Below are 19,105 nucleotides of genomic sequence, written 5' to 3'. Positions count from 1 at the left end.
TTCAAGCAATTTCAATTAGTTTTAGCAAAAAAATACTTCCTAGTACCATTTTACGATAAGTATTCGTTCAATTTTTTCTTTAATATCCCTTGGATTACCTCCAAGTGTTTCAAGAGGATTACTACCTTTTGGAACAACAACAGTATATGGCAAAGTACCAGAGATATCACCATCAGGTTTATAACATATCTCTAATTTTCCTGTAATAGAAAATGCACCATAGGCTGTAAGAATGTCATAGAGAGGATTCTTATTTATTTCAAAGCTTTTATGTTCTTCAGACTTTAACTCAACATAACATTGTTCTCTATTCTTCACCAATTGATAAATTTTAAAACTATCATCCTCATTCCATCCTTTCTCGGCTTCAGATTTTTGTTTTGAGAATGTAGCAACACAACTGTCTAATGTAAGAATAAATAGAGATATATTGGTATTATTCATTGCTTCAATTATTTTATTTCTAATAACCTTTGGTTCTTCCTCATTAGAATAATTGTTATAATAAAATAACTCTTTTGCTTGTTTCTTTTCAAACTTTTTATTTTTTTTTTTCAAATATAAAGGAGCAATTTCTCTAAATGAATTTAGAACTGTTCCTACTGGGTGAACCTTTGCATGTTTTGAAGCCAGTTGACGACGTATTTCCCTATCACTAGGAGAATCGCTTTCAGTACTACTTTCTTCATCCTCACTATCACTACTTTCGCTATCACTATCACTATAACTACTTTCACTATCACTACTTTCACTGTCACTAGAATGTAATTTTTTCTCATCTTCTTTAGTATGAGCTTTTTGACCTTTGCATGACTTTGTGAGATCAGTTTTACTAGATTCACTACCTTTTGTTTCATTAGTACTTGGCTTTGAATTAATTAATTTTTCAGACTCTAACTTTTTCATATAAAAGGTTATGTGTAAAAGACTTTGCAACGTAAGAGTTAATAAACGAAATGTAATATAATCACTACGAGTGATATATTGGTTTTGAAACTCATTCAACAATTGTTGAATATTAAAAACATCATTATAAATGATGTCTGGTGTTATTTCTCCTTTAAAACTATTTTCTTGGTTGACAAATGACGTTTGTTTTTTTTCGTTGTTGAATTGTTTGAAAGAATTGTTTTCTAAATTTTGGGATTGGCACAAATTATATAAACAACCATTCATTGGAATTGGATTAATTCTGACATGTTGACCTTCATAGCTTTGTTGGTAACCTTCATAGCTTTGTTGGTAACCTTCATAGCTTTGTTGTGGAGTATGTACACTTGTTGTGACGTCTCCAAATACAATATTATTTTCATTGACATTGGGTGAATAAGATGTTTGGTTCATTAATAATAAAATGACACTTATGAAATCTTTAAATATAAAACTTTCATTTAAAAAAAAAAAATAAAAAGAAAAAGAAAAAGAAAAAAAGTGATGAAGAAATGATGTTAAGTAAAAAATATCCTAAAAATAAAGTATTGTTGAAAAAAAGGTTCAGAGTAACTTTAAAAAAAAGAAAATGATATTTTTATTTTAAAGAAATAATAAAATAGAAAAGAATATCGTCACCTAAACGTGTCATTTAAAAGGATAAAACAATTAAGGGATATTCCCGATTTAATAAAGTAGAAAAAGAATCAGATAAACTTCAAAGTGTTAACTACTGAAAATGGTAGCATTTCAAAATAGAAGAAGAAAAAAAGCAGGTTTTAAGCGATTAAGTTGGTAAAAAAGAAACAAACAGGCAAATTTCAAGGAATTTCAACTCACTAATTACAACCAAAATAGCTTTTATTTTTGAGACATTTAAGAACTCGTCAGTGTCTAACTAAGAATTAAACTATTCATTTATGTCAGACAATTCAGAACACTCTCATTCTACTTCACAATCAACAAAATCATCAATGTCTTCATCTTCAACTGTAAGCTCAAATGAAAAAGAAAACCAACAACAAGTAGAAACACCTGTTTCTCAAGAACCAACACCATCACCAAGACCTGTTGTTGTTGAAGAAAAACCAGAAACACCACTTGCTCAACCAGCTGAATTAACTGTTGAAGAAATTGGAGGATCACCATCTGCTTCTAGTTCACCAGATATTCCACCAGTAGAAATTGCAAAACCATCAAGTGTATCTCCACAAGAAGAAAATAAAGCAGAAGAACAAAAAGAAGTTCAAGAACCACCAAGAGCATTTTCTAAACCAATTTCACCATTTATTAATGGAGAAGAAGAAATTTGTAATTTTAACGGAAAATTAACAGAAGAACAACAAAAGAGATTAGTTAATAATAATGAAACATTAGCATCATTATATAATAAAGCTAAAGCATATGAAAAGAAAGCATATACTGTTCTTGGAAATAAAATAAGAGAAAAAACATGGAAAGAATTTATTAATGATGTAGAAGGATTTGCATGTGGATTTTTAAAACAAACACATAAAGCAGTTATTATTTCAATGGCAAATAGTGAAAATGCATATTCTATTGGATTTGCAGCAATGTTAACAGGAAGATATGTTTGTTATGTTAATCCAACATTACCAACATATAGATTTGAATCAATTGTTAATTTAATAAATGCAGATGTTGCATTTATTGATAATACTATTATTGATAATTTCAAAGAAGTTCAAAAAACACATGAGAACTTACAACTTGTCATTGTTGGAACTGATGTTGGAAAAGATAAAAACCTTTGTTCAATGAGTGTTTACTTTAATGAAAAAGTTGATAAAACAGCATTTGAAGAGCAATTAAAAGAATTAAAACCAGAAACAGTAGCAGAAATTATTCCATTAGTTCATGGACAAGGTTATAAAGGAGTTATTTGGACACATTCAAATATTTGTGCAGCATTAAAATCAAATGATCCAGGATTATCATCAGAAATGACTATTATGGAAGTACTTCCACAATCAGCATTTGGAGAAAGAATATATGGAATGTATTTTGCATTAAATGCAGAATTACATGTAATTATTGCACAACCAACAGATCTTCAATTTGGAGGACCTAAATTTATGAAAATGTTAAAACAACATAAGCCAAAGTTTATGTTAGGAACACCAAGAATATATGAAAAAATATCAAATTATGCTAGTGATAAAATTGATAAGTCTACTATTCTTACTCGTAAAGCAAAAAATTTTGCAGCTAAAAAAGGAGTTGATGGACAAATGAAACAAGGAGTTGGAGAATCTAAACCAAAAGGATATGGAATTTCAAGAACTCTTGTTTATAATAAAGCATTAAAAGCTATTGGATTACATAAATGTTATTGTGCATGTTGGGGAGTTATGAGTGAAAAATCAAGAGCAAAATGTCTTGGACTTGGAATTACTGTATTTGAAGGATTAATGTTACCAGAAACAACAGGATTTTGTTTAATGCAAAAGAAAAATTTATATGTTCCAGGAAGTTATGGATGTAAAGTAAAAGAATGTAATATTGAAATAAGAGAAGGAGAAATTGTTGCAAATGGAAGTGTTGTTTCATGTGGATATTGTAATGAAGGAAGTCAACATGTTTATCCATTTGAAAATGGATTTAAAACATATTTAATGGCAACATCATCTAAGTTTGGTAAAGAAAAAGAAGAATTTTATCAACCAAATGGATATAAATATCCATTAATTGTTACTTCTAATGCAGAAATGATTGAACCACATTATATTGAAAAAATGTTATGTACTATTCCTACTATTGTTAAATGTATTATTCTTGGAGAAAATGAAAAATTCCTTTCAGCATTATTTGAAATTAATTATGATAAAGCAAAAGAAGAATTAAAAGAAAAATGTCCAAGTAAAGAAAATATTAGAAGTGATGCATTCTTTGGTACATTCTTAAGACAAAAAGTTGAAGCATTTAATCAAACATTACCAAGATCATATAGAATAAAGAAATTTGTTGTTGTTGATTTACCTGATGTTGAATGTGCTACTGAATCAAATACTTCAATGGAGAAAAGAAATGCAACAATTAAAAAGTATGAGAAAGGAATTGATAAATTATATCATCAACCTAAAGCTGTTGAAGAAGCAGATGAAAAGAAAAGAAAGAAAGAACAAGAAGAAATTCAAAAACAAAGAAGAAAAGAAGAAAAAGAAAGAGAAAAACAAGCAAAGAAACAAAAGAAGGAAGAAAAAAAGAATTCTAAGAAAGATTAAATTAAATAATTAAATAATAATATTTTTATTCATTTGTTATAAAAACATAAATTAACTTTAATGTTAATTTAATCAATTATTTTCATCTTTTTCTTTAATTTATTTATTATTAAAAATTGTTTCTATTCATTTTATTAAATTAATTTTGTTTCTTTACTTAAAGAAAATATTTTGTAATTAATATTTTTAATTTACTTTTATTTTGTTTCTTTTCCCTTTTTTATTTTTTCTTTAAACTTCTTTTATTTTAAATTTAATTTTCTTTAGTATTAATTACTTCTTTTTCTTAGTACATTATTAAAAGAATATTTGAACATTCATTATAATCTTCGTTTATATAAAATACTCATATTCTTAATGAATTTACTTATTTTATAACACAAATACTTTTATTTTCTTGTTTAAATAATATTTATTATATTAATTGAAATTTAGTTATTTTGTTGTTGTATTAGTTTTTGTTATCAGTTAAATTACGTTAAAATTCAAAAGTAACATTGTTTGAAATGATGTTTTGATTATAACTGTCAAGTCGTATTGAACTATAAACGTATTTCTTATTTCATAGTAATTTGACTAGCTAAAATCAATCAAATATCATTTTTTTTTCATAGTCAATTATTAAATGAAAATGTTATTAATACCTTTGGTTGTAACCAATTTATCTGATAATCATAAGCTTTATTAAAGAAGGTGTTGTGGTTGTTTTTCAGACTAAATAAAGCGTCAATAAAAAGGAATAAATTCTCTTTACTAAAGAAAAGAAGAATTTTCAGAAGTGTCTATAGAAAGTTTCATATTAAACATCTTTATTAGCACTTATTATGAAGATCTGTTGTAAGGTAAATTTAATTGTTATTCTTTTTTGGAGGAGTTTCATATTAAGGAGTAAGTAAATGAAAAGAGAAAGTCTCAATTTAAATAATAGTTATTTTTGTATTTTTGCAATTACCCATTCTTCTTCCATTCAACACCATTGAAAGATAAGAGAGTTACAAAATATATAGATGTGTGTTACTATCTTAAAAAATCATTACAGTCAATTGTTACGTTGGTAAAGTTCAAAAAACTCTTCTTAAAAAAATAGAAGATTAGTTTTATCTTAAATTCATACATTAACATATAGAATATTGTATAGTGTCAATTACATTATTTACATGCATTTTCAGGTTATGTAAAGCTTTTTAAATTTGACAAATACTTAATGAGTTTAATTTTATTTGTAAAATAGATAAAGTCATTTAAAATATTATTTTAACATTTTTTAAGAAGTTTATTTGAGTTAAAATAAGAAGAATCAAAAAAGTGTGATTTAAATTACAATTCCATTTAATTTATCTACGATTTGTTTAAATGAAGGACGGTTTTGAGGGATTGGATCCCAACATTGAGAGATTATTTCATTTAAAAATTTGAATGAATTACCAAGTGGGAGTCTCCATCCATTTTTAACTTTTTCTCTAATATCACTGAAGTATTTGAAGCTTTTGTAAGGTGGTTGTTTATTTTTTAATTCCCATAGAATTATTGCATAAGAAAATACATCACTTTTTTGTGTGAAAGGTTCTCCATTAATTACTTCAGGTGCAAGCCAATAAGGGCATTCAACAACCGCATTTATATTAGCTGAGACAGGAACAGTCTGACCAAAATCACTTAATGCACAATTTTTAAATGATCCATCTTCATTTAATCTGATGAGAATATTTGGAGACTTCAGGTCTCTGTGAATTAATGGCATTTTATAAGAATGAATTTCATTCATTCCAAAAGCTATTTGTTTAGCTATATCTAATACTAATGTGTTAGTAAATTCCATTGAAGTTTCATTAATTAAATGATATAAACTTCCACCATTAAAATATTCCATAGTAACGAATAATGGATTAATACAATAACCATAGATTTGAGCTATATAATCACTTTTAGGGAATGTAATAAAGAAAATTTCTCTTAAATATTCTTCAACTAAATTTGCAAATATATTAATTGATGTATTAGAATCATCAAGTCCATTATCACTTAAATCAATTTTACCAATCTTTGCAACAATTAATTCTTGTGTTTTTCTTTGTTTAAATAATGAAATAATTGAATTAGAACCAACACCAACATCTTTAATTAAATCATATTCGTTTAATGATTTAAGATATTTTTTTGGTAATGTTTCAATAATCATATCAAGAGAACAACTTACAGTATTAATTGTATGAATACAAACTCTACTTTTAACATGAAATTTAAATTTTTCAATAGACTCATTAATTTCTCTTTCAGTTAAACAATTAATATTTCCATTCATTAAACATTCAGGACACATTATTTGTTGTTTTTCTATTTTACATTCATAACAATCTAATATATTTTCTAATAAAATTCTATTACTTTTTATTACTTTTGCAATATAAAATGGTATTCTTTCATTAGAAACAAGAAATCTTATTCTTATATTAACTGACCTTTTACTTTCATCAACAGAAACCATTAAATATCCTTTTCCACTTCCATCAGTATCTTCAATAACAACAATGGCACCATTTCTCCAATAACAATGAACTTCATATTTAATCATAAAACTACAAAGAATAGTATTAATGATTTTATCATTATATTTACTCAAAATAAAACTTCTTCCTATTTCATTTTCATTTTTATGATGTTGTAATGGCCATGAACTATTTTCATAACTATGAACTAATTCATGATATGGATATATCAATAACCCTTCAATATCTCTTAATTCTGTTACTAAAAATGGTACAAATGAACTTCCATTTGATGAGTTTTCTTTATTCATTAATTCACTAGAAATATACTTTGTTTGATCAACACAACTATTATAAGCTTTATTAAATTCATTACTAATACCAATATTAGCAAATGTTTGAGCAGTACATTGAAGAATAATTCCATACATTTCTAATATTGAAATAATAAATTCTAAGTGTTGATCTTTTATTCCTAATACCTCAAATACACTTGTTGTAATAAATCCATTTCTACTACTTCCTTTCTTCAATAATTTATCTGTTAAATTAAATAATTCACAATCAACAACAACTTCTTTTTCATCTTTTAATAATTCTTCAATATTATAATGAATTAAATCTTCATTAGTAAGAAAATATCCATTTTTAATAAGAAATTCTAATACCATATCAATTTGACTTAATTCTAAACAACACATAACTTCTTTAATTTTCCCAATCGTTAAACAAAATCCTGGTATTGTTAATCCTTCTAATTCTTTAACTAATTTTCCACTTTCTTCTTCAATTGTTTCATTAATTTCATTAAATTTTATAATTTGTTTCATAATTTTATTAACTAAAGTTGGACATTTTTTTGATTTCTTTTCTATAGTATAGAAATGTAAATCAAGTGTAAATATTTCTTTATTATATTTACTTAATACTTTAGCATTCATTTCAGTTCCAAAGACTACATGTCCAGTAATAGGTTTCTTTAAACTACTTAAAATCTCAAATATCTCATCAATTTCATTTCCATTTTTTTCGTTTTTGCAAATCACAAATACAGACCGATGTAATTTCCAAATTCTTTCTTTCATTTGATTAACTGACATACAGACAACAGAAATTCTATCAATTTTATTTTTCTTTTTCTTTTGTTCTTTTGACTCAAAAATAAATGAACAGTCATTAATTGTTTGAACTGTTCCTTCTTTCCCCATTTTTCTTTGGAGATAGGAAAAAACTTCTTTTCTAAATTCATCGCCTGTAATAATAATTTTTTCTAATTGTTGAATCTGAGTTTCTTCATACACTCCATTAATATCTTTTCCTGTCCAAATAGTATTTGGACTAAGAATTGACTTTCTATACTTTTTTGTTTTTACATTATTACAAATAACTGTAAGTGACTTCATTGTTTTAAATAATGCATTTTTACCATTAGTATGATTTTGAGATAAATTCAAAACCCGTAGGTTAGTCATCGTAAAGAATGAATAATTCATTTTATTAATTGAATTATCAGAAACATCAAGTTTTGTGATTGACAATTGAGTAATTTCTTCTGGAATAATAGGAAGATGACACCCACTAATAATAAGTTCTTGTAAATTAATTGGTGGTCTTGAGATAATATCTGAGATATCAAAATGACATTTAGAACAATCTAATGAAGTTAAACACGGAAGATCTCTTAAAACAGCTGGATAATTATTCAACTCAGCTGCTTTTAAAAGTTCAAGATCATTTCCAACTTCAAAATTAAATTCTTTGGGAAAACAATTTGATGAAATATCTAACTTTCTAAGAGGAATATTAGAAAGGTCTGGTAATTGAGTTAGTTTATTGTTAGCTAGTCCCAAAAAAGTTAAATTAGATAATTCAGAAATAAGAGGTGTTATCCAAAATAATGAGTTATCATTAAGTCTAATCTCTTTTAGATGAGATAATTGACATAATGCTAAAGGAAATTCTTTTAAACGATTATTGTTAAGATTAATAATTGAGATTGTTGAGAGTATATTTAAAGAGAGTGGAATTGGTGGAAAATCAACTAAATTCATATTTGTATTTTTTGTTGTCATTGTTTTAGTTGTGTATAAACATACTGCTTCTTTATTAAAATTCATCCATTCATCAAAGAGAATACAACATGGACATTCAGGAATAACTAAATACATAGAAAGTTCATTTGGTTTATAAGAAATATTAAAGAAATAAGACTTATAAACTAAGATATATCGAATAATAGAATTTCTAGAATCAATTATTTTTTCATTAAATTCAGAGAATCTATTAGATAAATATGAACAAAATAAGAATCGTATTAAATGATCATCAAATTCAAATGAAAGTGAATTTTCATGAATAATAATATCTAATGAACAAAGTAATAAAATAAAATAAATCGAATTATCATATGAATTTTTTTCAAAAAAATTCACTGAAAGTAATTCTTTTTGAAATAGAAATAGAAATCCATCAATTGTTCTATAATATGGATCAATAACAATTTCAATTAATATAGAAAATAATGATATTATTCTTTCATTTATATTATATGGTTGTAATAATAAAATAGAATTACTTCTTTGCATTTCTTTAACAACATTCTTAACAACAATTAAAGTATCTTTAATAAATCCAGAAAATTCAATAGTAGCATCATTATATATTGAAATATTTTTATTTAAATCAAAATTAACATTTGGTACAATATCTTGAATTTTCTTAAAACATTTCTCAATAACATTTTTTGGTTTTAATTCACATTTTATTGGAAGAATAGTAATACCAGATTCATATAATGTAAAAGTAGTTGTATTTATACTTTCATTTGTATCATTTATTCCAATTGGAAATCTTAATAATTTAGAATTAAATTCATTTTGATAAATAATAATTGGTTTAAGTCCACTAATAGACTTAATTTCACAATTAAAAGTAGGAAATTTAGGAATATAATTTACATCAAATTCAACACTTTCTTTTATTCCAAGTCTTTGACAATCAAAAGAAATAATTTTATTAGTTGAACAAATTTGATAAAGATTTAAAGGAATAAAATCAGTTTCATTAATACATTGATAATTTGTTTTTAAGTCATTAATAATCATTTCATAATTATCAGTTTCACCATTTAATTTAAATGTTATTATTTTCAAATCCTTACGATATAAACGTAAATAATGACATGATTCTTTTTTAATAATTTGTATTGAATTAATATTAAATAAAAAAGTAGTTCCTAATTGTTTAACAATAAAAAATTTTGATACATCAATTTCTTCTTTACTTATAAAAACAATTCTTTGTGTAGTAATAAATAAATTTCCATTTATTACATTTGTATTATCAAATCCTACATCATTAGGAATAATATAAGGTGCAAATAAAACATTACAATATTTTTTTATAATAAATTCTCCATCAAATTGATAAACATCATTAATTTCTTTTGAATAAATTTCATTAGAGCATATTTGTTCTATTATATCAATATATTCTTTTCTAAAGAAATTATTTTGTAACATTGCATTAAAATAACAAAGATACATTGATTCTTTTTCTTCTTTAATTATATTATGTTTTTGACAAACAAATTTAATAAATAAAATAATTTCTTTTATTATTTCAAGTCTACATTCATTTTCTCCATTTAAATGTTCTAAAATTGATGTTTTAATTTCTTCAATAAATAATAATGCCATTTTATCTTTATTTATTTTATCTTTCATCATTAATATCATATCTAATTTATTTAATACATTACTACTAAGTAATGGTACTGGTAAATTTAATAAATAATTCTTTAATAATAAAAATCCCATTTTTACATCAACCTCTTTATATAAATTAGGTTTTGTTTCATTATTATAACGTCGTACTAAATGATTTAATGTAACATATTCTTCATTAGTAATTCCATTATTTAAATTCATGTTATCTATTATTTAATTTTTGTTTTTTTTTTTTATTTTTTATTTGAATTTAATAACAAACAAAAGAAATGACATCGATCTTCACTTTGAGCTTTTTGTTTTAATAAATAACTATCATTCATTGTAAACCCTTTCTTTAGTAAATCTTCAATACTCATTTTATCTATTTGACTTATCATTAATTGACTATTTTCTTTTACTACAATACGTGACGCTTCAAATCTAAGTTTAAAATAACTTATTGGTTTATCTTCAAAATATTTATTTTCAAATAATAATGAATGATATAAAAATAGAAGTATTTCATGTACAACACATGGTAATTCGTTAAAGGTTCTATCTTTTAAACCAAGTTTATTTAACCCAATTTGAAATAAACCCTTTTTCTTTTTATATTTATGTGGATCATTTTGACGTGGTGAAAGTAACGATGTAAAGTCATTTGGTGATTGTTCTCTATGTTGAGACCCATATATAATAAATGATTGTGATGGTGGTCGTTTTATTGAGTCAATTTCTTCACTTGAAATTGATGGTGACCCACCTCCAAGTTTTGCAATTGGATTATAACTCTACTTTATTATTATCTCACACTTTATTTAACAATAACTTTCACAAACTTTCCTTCGTAGTTTTGTTTCAAATCCCTAACTTCAATTAATTCTTTTCTTTTTTTTATGTTTTTATTCGTTAAATCCTCATTAAACAAACCGAATTTAAGGATAAAACAACTCCAGTATGAGATGACATTGTTTCTTTTTTAGTTTTGTCAATCCCTTTTTTCCATGCTACCCTTATTTTTCGTGAAACGTTTGGAAGAATAAACAATTTGAGAATCTAGAAGTTGTATTTTATCAAAAAAAAAAATATTATGTTTTACATAACATTTAATTATTCATAATTAATAAAATCAATTAATTAAGTATTAATAGAAATAGTTTCTATTCTTCCTGGCTTAGGGGAGACTAATCCCGTCCCTTCGTCTTCTTCTTCTAGTAGCTCTACTGAGTATGTTTGATTGTGATCTCCGCAGTATTCCATGACATCCTTCATGTTTTTTATTACAAGGTTTTTAATTTCTTTTTCGATGTCAATGTCAATTTTTATTTCTTTAATTATTCTGATACTTTCTTTATTTACTAATCCATTTATTGAGATTACTACTGGATTTATTCTGACATCTTTTAATTTTTCTATTTTCATTAGAATATTCTTTAATTCCTTATACATATTTCTTTTCTTCAAATACACTCCATTAATATTGTGATCAGCCACAATAGTCATATCAAATAATAGACCAGTTTTGTTCTTTTTATCTACTACGTATATGTCTGGTCTTTTGTGATATTGTCAATCATTTTTAGGCATTATTTGTTTGTTCCATATCATTGTGATGTCTTTATATTGGAACATTGTTTCATATGGGGGGTTTTTTATATTGTTTATTTCATGTACATTTTCTTATTAATCCCTCCCATATTATAATGCCTATATTGTCATGTTTTTCCATTTGTGATTTTTTATGACCAATGCAAGATAGTAGAATGTGCTCTATTGTGGCTATCTTGTCTTTACAAAGTGGGCAGTATTTCAATCTTTCATTTTTCATTATTTTTGCTTTCCTATACCCACAAAATATTGCACCATCTTGCATTTTAGTTAATTGGAGAAATGAATTTTTCTTAATATTGAATGACTTCCATGCTTTCACTGTAGTAGTTTTATCTACTCCTTTTGACTCATTCCATCTTCTAAAATATCCACTAATTTGATGACACTTCAATTTTTTGATGTATTTGTCAATAATTTTTTTATTTCCACTACTACTTCTTTTTCTTTTTTATTTTCAATCCCTTCATTTATTATTTCTTCTATTTTTGTTTCATTTATTTTATGAATTATTGTTTTTTAATTCTATTCCATATTCCTTTCTTACTGTACCATCTATCTAATATGTTATTTCCTATTTCACATTCTCTGGTACAGTAGTACATCACTGTTCTTACTAATTCAATAACATATTCGTCACTTATATTTATTAATCCTTCATTTCTTCTAGAGTGACATACAACCGATCTTTGGAGTTTCACCAATGTATTTTGCCTTTCTTAAATATTTTCTTATCTCCAAATCCATTTTATCTAAGTGATTTTCCAATTTACAACTGATGCTGAATATCTGAAGATATTGAATACTTCTATGTTTATTCTAGTAATATATCTTCTATTACTACTTTCATCACTGTTTATTTCTTCCATCTTCTGATTCATTTTTTCTTTGATGGTTTTACAATTGAAGGTATCATCAATTTCGTCAGACTGCCATATTCCTAAGTATTTATACAAGTTCTCACCTTCAATTAGGGGGATGTTTTGTATTCCATTTGGTATTTCTTTAATGTTTTTTAATACCATTCATGACTTTTTCTCATTCATTTCCATCCCTATTCCACTTATTATTTCTTTAATTTCATTGTGGATTATTCCCATTTCTTCATTACTTTCTGTCATTATTCTCAAATCATCCATATATAATGTGTGATTTGCTTTTGGGAATTTCTCTTCGATGATTTGAGAAATTACATTCATCTGAATGATGAAGAGTAGAGGGGATAATGAATCACCTTGTAAAATTCCTCTATTTAATTTAATACATCCTAGATATTCATTAAATTTATAGCCGATGAATATCTTCAATCTAGTCATTATACTTTCAATCATGTTTATGATGACACACTCATAATTAAAATATTTTAATGATTCAATTACCCATTCGTGGTTTACTGTGTCATATAATTTCTTAATGTCATAATATGACTCCACATATTTTGGGTATTTTTCTTCTTTCTGCTGCTTCATCATATAACTATTAATTATTCCTTCTTTAGCAGCTAAAGATTGCAACTTACATCCCAATTGGTTATTACTAATTTTAAATGATTCACTATTCATGTTAAGTCTTCTGTGAATCTTTTCTTTTAATATGGAGGTAAATACTTTCATAATTACATTTGTACAACTGATATGACAATAATTAGTGACATCATTCCTATCACCTCCTTTGTGGATTAATAAAGTTCTTCCACTTACCATGTCTAATGGGATGTTTTCAGGTTCAACCATTCATTGAAGATATTGAGAATGATTTCTCTTGATGATGACATTCTTTTCCAATAATACCCATATATAGTGTCTATTCCTGGTGCTTTCCAGTTATTTATTCTCATTATACTTAAATTTAATTCATTTATTGTTATTATGACACTATCATAATTTCTATATCTTTCATTCCACGAGGTGATTTGTTTTATTTTCCAATTCTCTTTATTTAATATCACATGTGTTTCATTTAACATTTCCAATATTCTAAAGTAATATCGTTATTTTTGTATATTTCTTTTTTTGGGTCTTTCTTCCTTATTCTAATTTTCTTGTTAGAATCAAACATTATTTTATTTGTATTGATTCTGATTATTTCATTTTTATTAAATTTAATTCTTTCTTTTATCATTGTCATCATATATTTTAGGTACTTTATTCTTTCTAGTGTTTTAACTTTAATTCCTTCTTCATCATATTCTTTTAATTTCATGATGCACTTTATTCTGTACCATTTTCTTCCCTTGACCAAATCTTCTAGTCTATTGATTTTCTTTAGGATTTCTTTTATTTCATCATTTTTATCTCTTATTATTTTATTTTGGAGATAAAGATGAATAATCATTGAAATCCTCTTCATATCATCTTGCAGATAATCCATTCTGCTTCCTGACCATATCCATCTATTATTAATTTCCATTATTAATTGGTCAGTTTCTTTTCTTTGAAAGTAGTAATTAATGTTTGAACATTTTTCAATTTTCATTTCTTTTATTTTATTGATGAGAGTGTTAAGGTATTCTTCATCAATTTCTGTAGAGTTATTCTTTAATATGATGTTTTTTATTATTGAATTACACTCTACTCTTCCTTCTATTATATCTTTTACTTTCACTTTAATGTACAGTTTAGTGCTTTCTTTTATTTTATGTGATATTTTAATATATTTAATATATTCTTTTTCATTATTGACATTGATGTTTATTACTTTTATTATACTTTCAATTTGTTCCCATCTTAATTTCTTATATAATTTCTTATTCAACCAATTAATTGCAAAACAATACAACACTTCAATTAAAATTCTATTTCTTTCTTTTGTTGTATTTATTGTCTGATTATCATCTCTTGTTTTTTGACAATCAGTGCTTTCCTCTTCGATTTCCACTACTGTTTTTTTCATAGGAGTAGTTTCGTTCATCTCCATTGTTCCTGATGATGCTTTCCTCAGTACTGGTTGTGTATTTATCACAAGTGTCATCGTTTTCTTCTTCTCTATTTCCTTCTGTGAAATAAAATTTTCAATATCATCTTGTTGTTTTGATATTATTTGTTTTTGTGCTTCATTTTCTTTTTGTGTGTTGTCTAATTCTTCTCTTGTTATTTCTGCAATTTCTTGGTTTTTAATTGCAATTTCTTGATATTCAGAGATTTGTTTTTCTTTATCTCTTATTTCTTTCTTTAATTCTTTAGTATTTTCCTCTATCATTTCAATTTTCTTCTCTAGTGTGTTTGCATTTTGTTCTAGAGTTTTGTTTCTCTTTTTCAACTTTTCAATTTCTTCTTTCATTTCTTCATTTTCTTTTTCCATCTTCTTTTTATTAGCTTGGATGCTTCGGATTTTTTCTTCTTTATTATTTACTTCTGTGATTTTCTTTCCTTCTATCTCATTTATTTTTCCTTGTAGTTTTAAGTTTTCTTCTTCTAATTTTTCATTTTCTTTCTTCATTTCTTCATAATTCGTTTGAATCTTTTTATTTTGTGTTTTCATTTCTGTAATTTCTTCTTCAAATTCTTTTTTAACTATTTCTTTTGCTTTTCTCATCATTTCTTCTGAGATGGCTTGTTCTTCTTCCATTCTTTTCATACTATATTCTTTAACTTTTTCTTTTAATTCAGTAATTTGATTTTTCAATAAAAGTATTTCTTCTTTTTCTTTTTCTTCTTCTATCTTTTCTTCTTTATTTTTTGTTTCTTCTTGTATTTTCTTTATACTTTCTGTTTCATTTATTATTCTTGTAATTTTACATCTATCATTCATTTCTTTGATTGGATTTTGTTTTTAATTTCTGCCTCTATAGCCTTAATGTCTTTTTCCTCCCATCCTTTTGTTTTTTCTTTAAACTCTTCTTTCGTCTTTTCAATTATCTTTTTCTTTTTGATTGAATATACTTCTTGAAGGATATCATACCATCTTTTCTTCTTACCTTCATATTTTTTAAGTATTTCTTCGTATTCTCCTTCTTTCCATTCACTTGTTATTTTTTTTATTCTTTCTTGTATCTCATTTATTGTTAGCCATTTGTATTTGTTATTTGTGTAATCTTTATTATTATTGTATTTACCTTGTTTTTATTTGGTTTTCTTTGTGTCTTTCGTCTTCTAATCAAATTTCATTGGTGTATCGTTTACCTTTATTATTATAATTGTTATGCCATTTATTGCTATTGACATTCATTTTTTTTATTGTATGACCTTGGATTTCTATGTCTTGTTTGCTTTTCTTTACAAGACCCTAAGGTTTTACACAATAGCCATGGCATTAAAATTTGTTGTATTTCCTGCATTGGAAAAGGATCTATTTTAATTATTCATAATTAAATAAATAAAAATGAAATTAAAAATGAATAAATTAAATATTAATAGAATTAATTTTTATTGTCTTTGTCTCAAGGGAGATTAATTCAGTCTCTGAGTTATTTTCTATTATTTCTACACTTTATATTTAATTATGATATAATTATTACTCTATAATCTTTGATGTTGTTAGGTTTATTTTTAATTGTTTTATTAATTTACTCTTCTTTGAATGTACCATCTCATTGATTGAATTTACTGTGTAAATACTTATTTTCTCTTTTTTATTCTATTTTTAATTTTTAATTTTAATTTAATTCTATTCATTTCTTCTTATTCTTTATTTCTGTATTTTTTGTTGTTGGAATTTTTTTCATTTTCAATATTGTTGATGTTATTATCAATTTTGTTTATTATCAATATTTTTCTGTTTCTCTATTACTTTAAATATTTATTGTCTTTATCAGATTATTGTTTTATTATTTAGAATTGTTGTTCTTGTTGTGTATTATTTCTCTTTTTCTTATTTTCATCTTTTCTTATTGTTATTTCAAGTTTGAATTGAATTATCACTTCATTTCTTTATATTCATTTTATTACAAATACATCATTAATTTCAGAGTATATCATCAATATCTTTTATTTCTTTATTATTTTTTATTCTCATTCTTTTATTTTACTTTTAGTATTAAAATGTCATCATCATTATTTGATTGGAATTATATTATTCTTTTATTCTCCTTTCTATTTCTTTTCCATTTGCAATTCTATCGTTATTTTTTTTTAATTTTTATCAACACTTCTGATGAGATATTTTGTTCTTCTTTTATTCTTATGTTCTAATTTCTTGACTTTATTCTCTTGTTTAATATGTTATTCATTACTATCTTCTTTAATTCTTTTAATATTTATCATTCTTCTGTTTCATCTTTTATTCATTCTTTATTTGTTTATTATCTTTGTTTCTTTCTTCATTCTTTGACTATCTTCTTCTTTTCTTTTGTTTATTATGAATTAGTACTATTACTATTAATAAAATAATAATTTATTTTAGTTTAATCTATTTATAGAAAATCATAAAAATAAAAAATCTAATAAATAAAATTGTTGAACTAACAAATAGAATTTGAAAATGAATGATGTTTATAAGTAAATTAAAAGAATAAGAAACAAACTCAATAAAAAAGAAGAAAAAGTAATTAATTAAGTATTAATAGAATTTTCATCTATTCTTCCTAGCTCAGGGGAGACTAATCCCATCCCTGAGCTTATTAAAAAAGAGTAATCTCTTTGTTAAACCTATCATTTATGTTTTTCTTGCAAAATGAGGAAACCACTTCTTTCCTTTATTTCTTCCTATTAAGGTTTTTCAAACTTCTTCTGCTTATTTCTTCTTTTTAAGCCTTTGTTTGTTTTCTGCCTTAATTTTCAGGAATTTCATTTTTCTTATTTTATGAATGGAAGAAGGAATCATTTTATTACTACTGTATTACTTTGACTAATCTTCTTTTTAGTCTTACTTTGACTAATCTTCTTTTAGTCATACCCACACTTCAGTAGGTTCTTATATTGCATCATGTAATATTCTACTGTATTCTCTTGCTGCACCCTTTGCAGCATTCCCTAATACATTCCTAATTCAAAAGCACCGTCATAACCAGATAATAACTGGGAGAGTCGAAGTATGAATTTGTACTAGGGTTTATGTGTGGTGTTTCAGACGTGCCACCTTCGATCTATAAAAAAGAAGAATAAAAGAAGATGAGCATAAACCAAAAAAGAAAGAAGTAAAGTATTTGGTGAATGAAAATAAACATATAATCTCAAAACAATCAAATCGAACAACTAGAAGCATGGACAAATAGAAAAGTATTCAATATACTATTTGATTCAGATAAAGATAATTGGAATAAAAATACATCAGTATTTGATGAAAGATTAATGAATAAAGAAGATATAATAATTATTATTGAAGATGAAGATGGAAATAAATTTGGAGGATATGTTAATTCTAAAATTGATAAAGTTGATGATTTTATAAATGATTCAAAATCATTTTTATTTTCATTAGAATCAAATGGAAGAATTGAAAGAATGATGAAATTTGATATTAAAGAACAACAATATGCATTTAGATTACATAATCAATATGATGATTGTTTGTTTTCATTTGGATTAAGTGGTGATATTCTTGTTTATAAAGAAAATAATAAAACAAAGTCATGGTGTTATCATCGTTCATTTGATTATAAAAGAATATCAAATGCACTTTGTGGAAAACAATATCCAAACCGTTTCACACCAAAACGAATCATAGTAATTGAAATGAAATGATTCAATCTTGATTTAATTGAAAACGAACTAAAAAAGAATAAAAACAAAACAATGAAGAATATGAACAGCCATTTCATTCATCTGCCAATAAATGAAATGGTGAAATAAAAATAGACATAATTCAATGTTGATTTATTTTATTTCATTTAATGAAATTTTCACACCCAATGAGGGTGTTTTTAATAAATAAGAAAAGAAATAAGAATAAAATAGAAATAAAATAAATGAATAAACAATTTATTTGTAATATTTCATTGAATTAATTCATTATGAATAAAATGAATAAGATAATAGAAATTATAATAATAAACAAATAAATAAAAGATAAAATACATCAACATATTTATATTATTATTTCTTATTTTTTATTTATTATTGTTATTGTTATTCTTTTATAAATCACAACAATACAATGAGGGTATATAAAAGAATTTTTCACCAATTAAGAGACTTAAAAAGTATTATTAATAGTTTGATTATTATAACCATTATCAACGAAATAATAG

The 19,105-nt window shown here is 24.6% G+C and overlaps 3 protein-coding genes across 3 annotated transcripts, besides 2 other annotated features; 1 reads left to right on the top strand and 2 right to left on the bottom strand.

The window, feature by feature from the left end:
- Positions 1-39: 39 nt before the first annotated feature.
- On the bottom strand, positions 40-1,344 carry EHI_185250 (uncharacterized protein; the record flags this gene model as incomplete). The annotated part of the gene is made up of 1 exon (XM_651078.1): positions 40-1,344. One exon carries the CDS (start codon positions 1,342-1,344, stop codon positions 40-42), a length of 1,305 nt encoding a protein of 434 aa, XP_656170.1.
- Positions 1,345-1,850: 506 nt separating this feature from the next.
- Positions 1,851-4,175, top strand: EHI_185240 (long-chain-fatty-acid--CoA ligase, putative; the record flags this gene model as incomplete). Its single annotated transcript, XM_651077.1, has 1 exon — positions 1,851-4,175. The coding sequence occupies one exon, from the start codon at positions 1,851-1,853 to the stop codon at positions 4,173-4,175; it is 2,325 nt and encodes a 774-aa protein (XP_656169.1).
- Positions 4,176-5,487: 1,312 nt separating this feature from the next.
- On the bottom strand, positions 5,488-11,340 carry EHI_185230 (protein kinase, putative; the record flags this gene model as incomplete). The annotated part of the gene is made up of 4 exons (XM_649428.2): positions 5,488-10,595; positions 10,652-11,162; positions 11,211-11,237; positions 11,302-11,340. The coding sequence occupies 4 exons, from the start codon at positions 11,338-11,340 to the stop codon at positions 5,488-5,490; spliced, it is 5,685 nt and encodes a 1,894-aa protein (XP_654520.2).
- Positions 11,341-11,496: 156 nt separating this feature from the next.
- Positions 11,497-16,268: a repeat region.
- A 1,187-nt stretch (positions 16,269-17,455) lies between these two features.
- Positions 17,456-18,000: a repeat region.
- Positions 18,001-19,105: the final 1,105 nt, after the last annotated feature.

Source organism: Entamoeba histolytica, genomic scaffold (genome assembly GCF_000208925.1).
Source record: "Entamoeba histolytica HM-1:IMSS scf_1104750519109 genomic scaffold, whole genome shotgun sequence".
In the NCBI taxonomy this organism is placed as follows: domain Eukaryota; phylum Evosea; order Mastigamoebida; family Endamoebidae; genus Entamoeba; species Entamoeba histolytica.
Note: the sequence above shows the minus strand (reverse complement) of the source record. Positions and strands in the feature narration are given on the sequence as shown.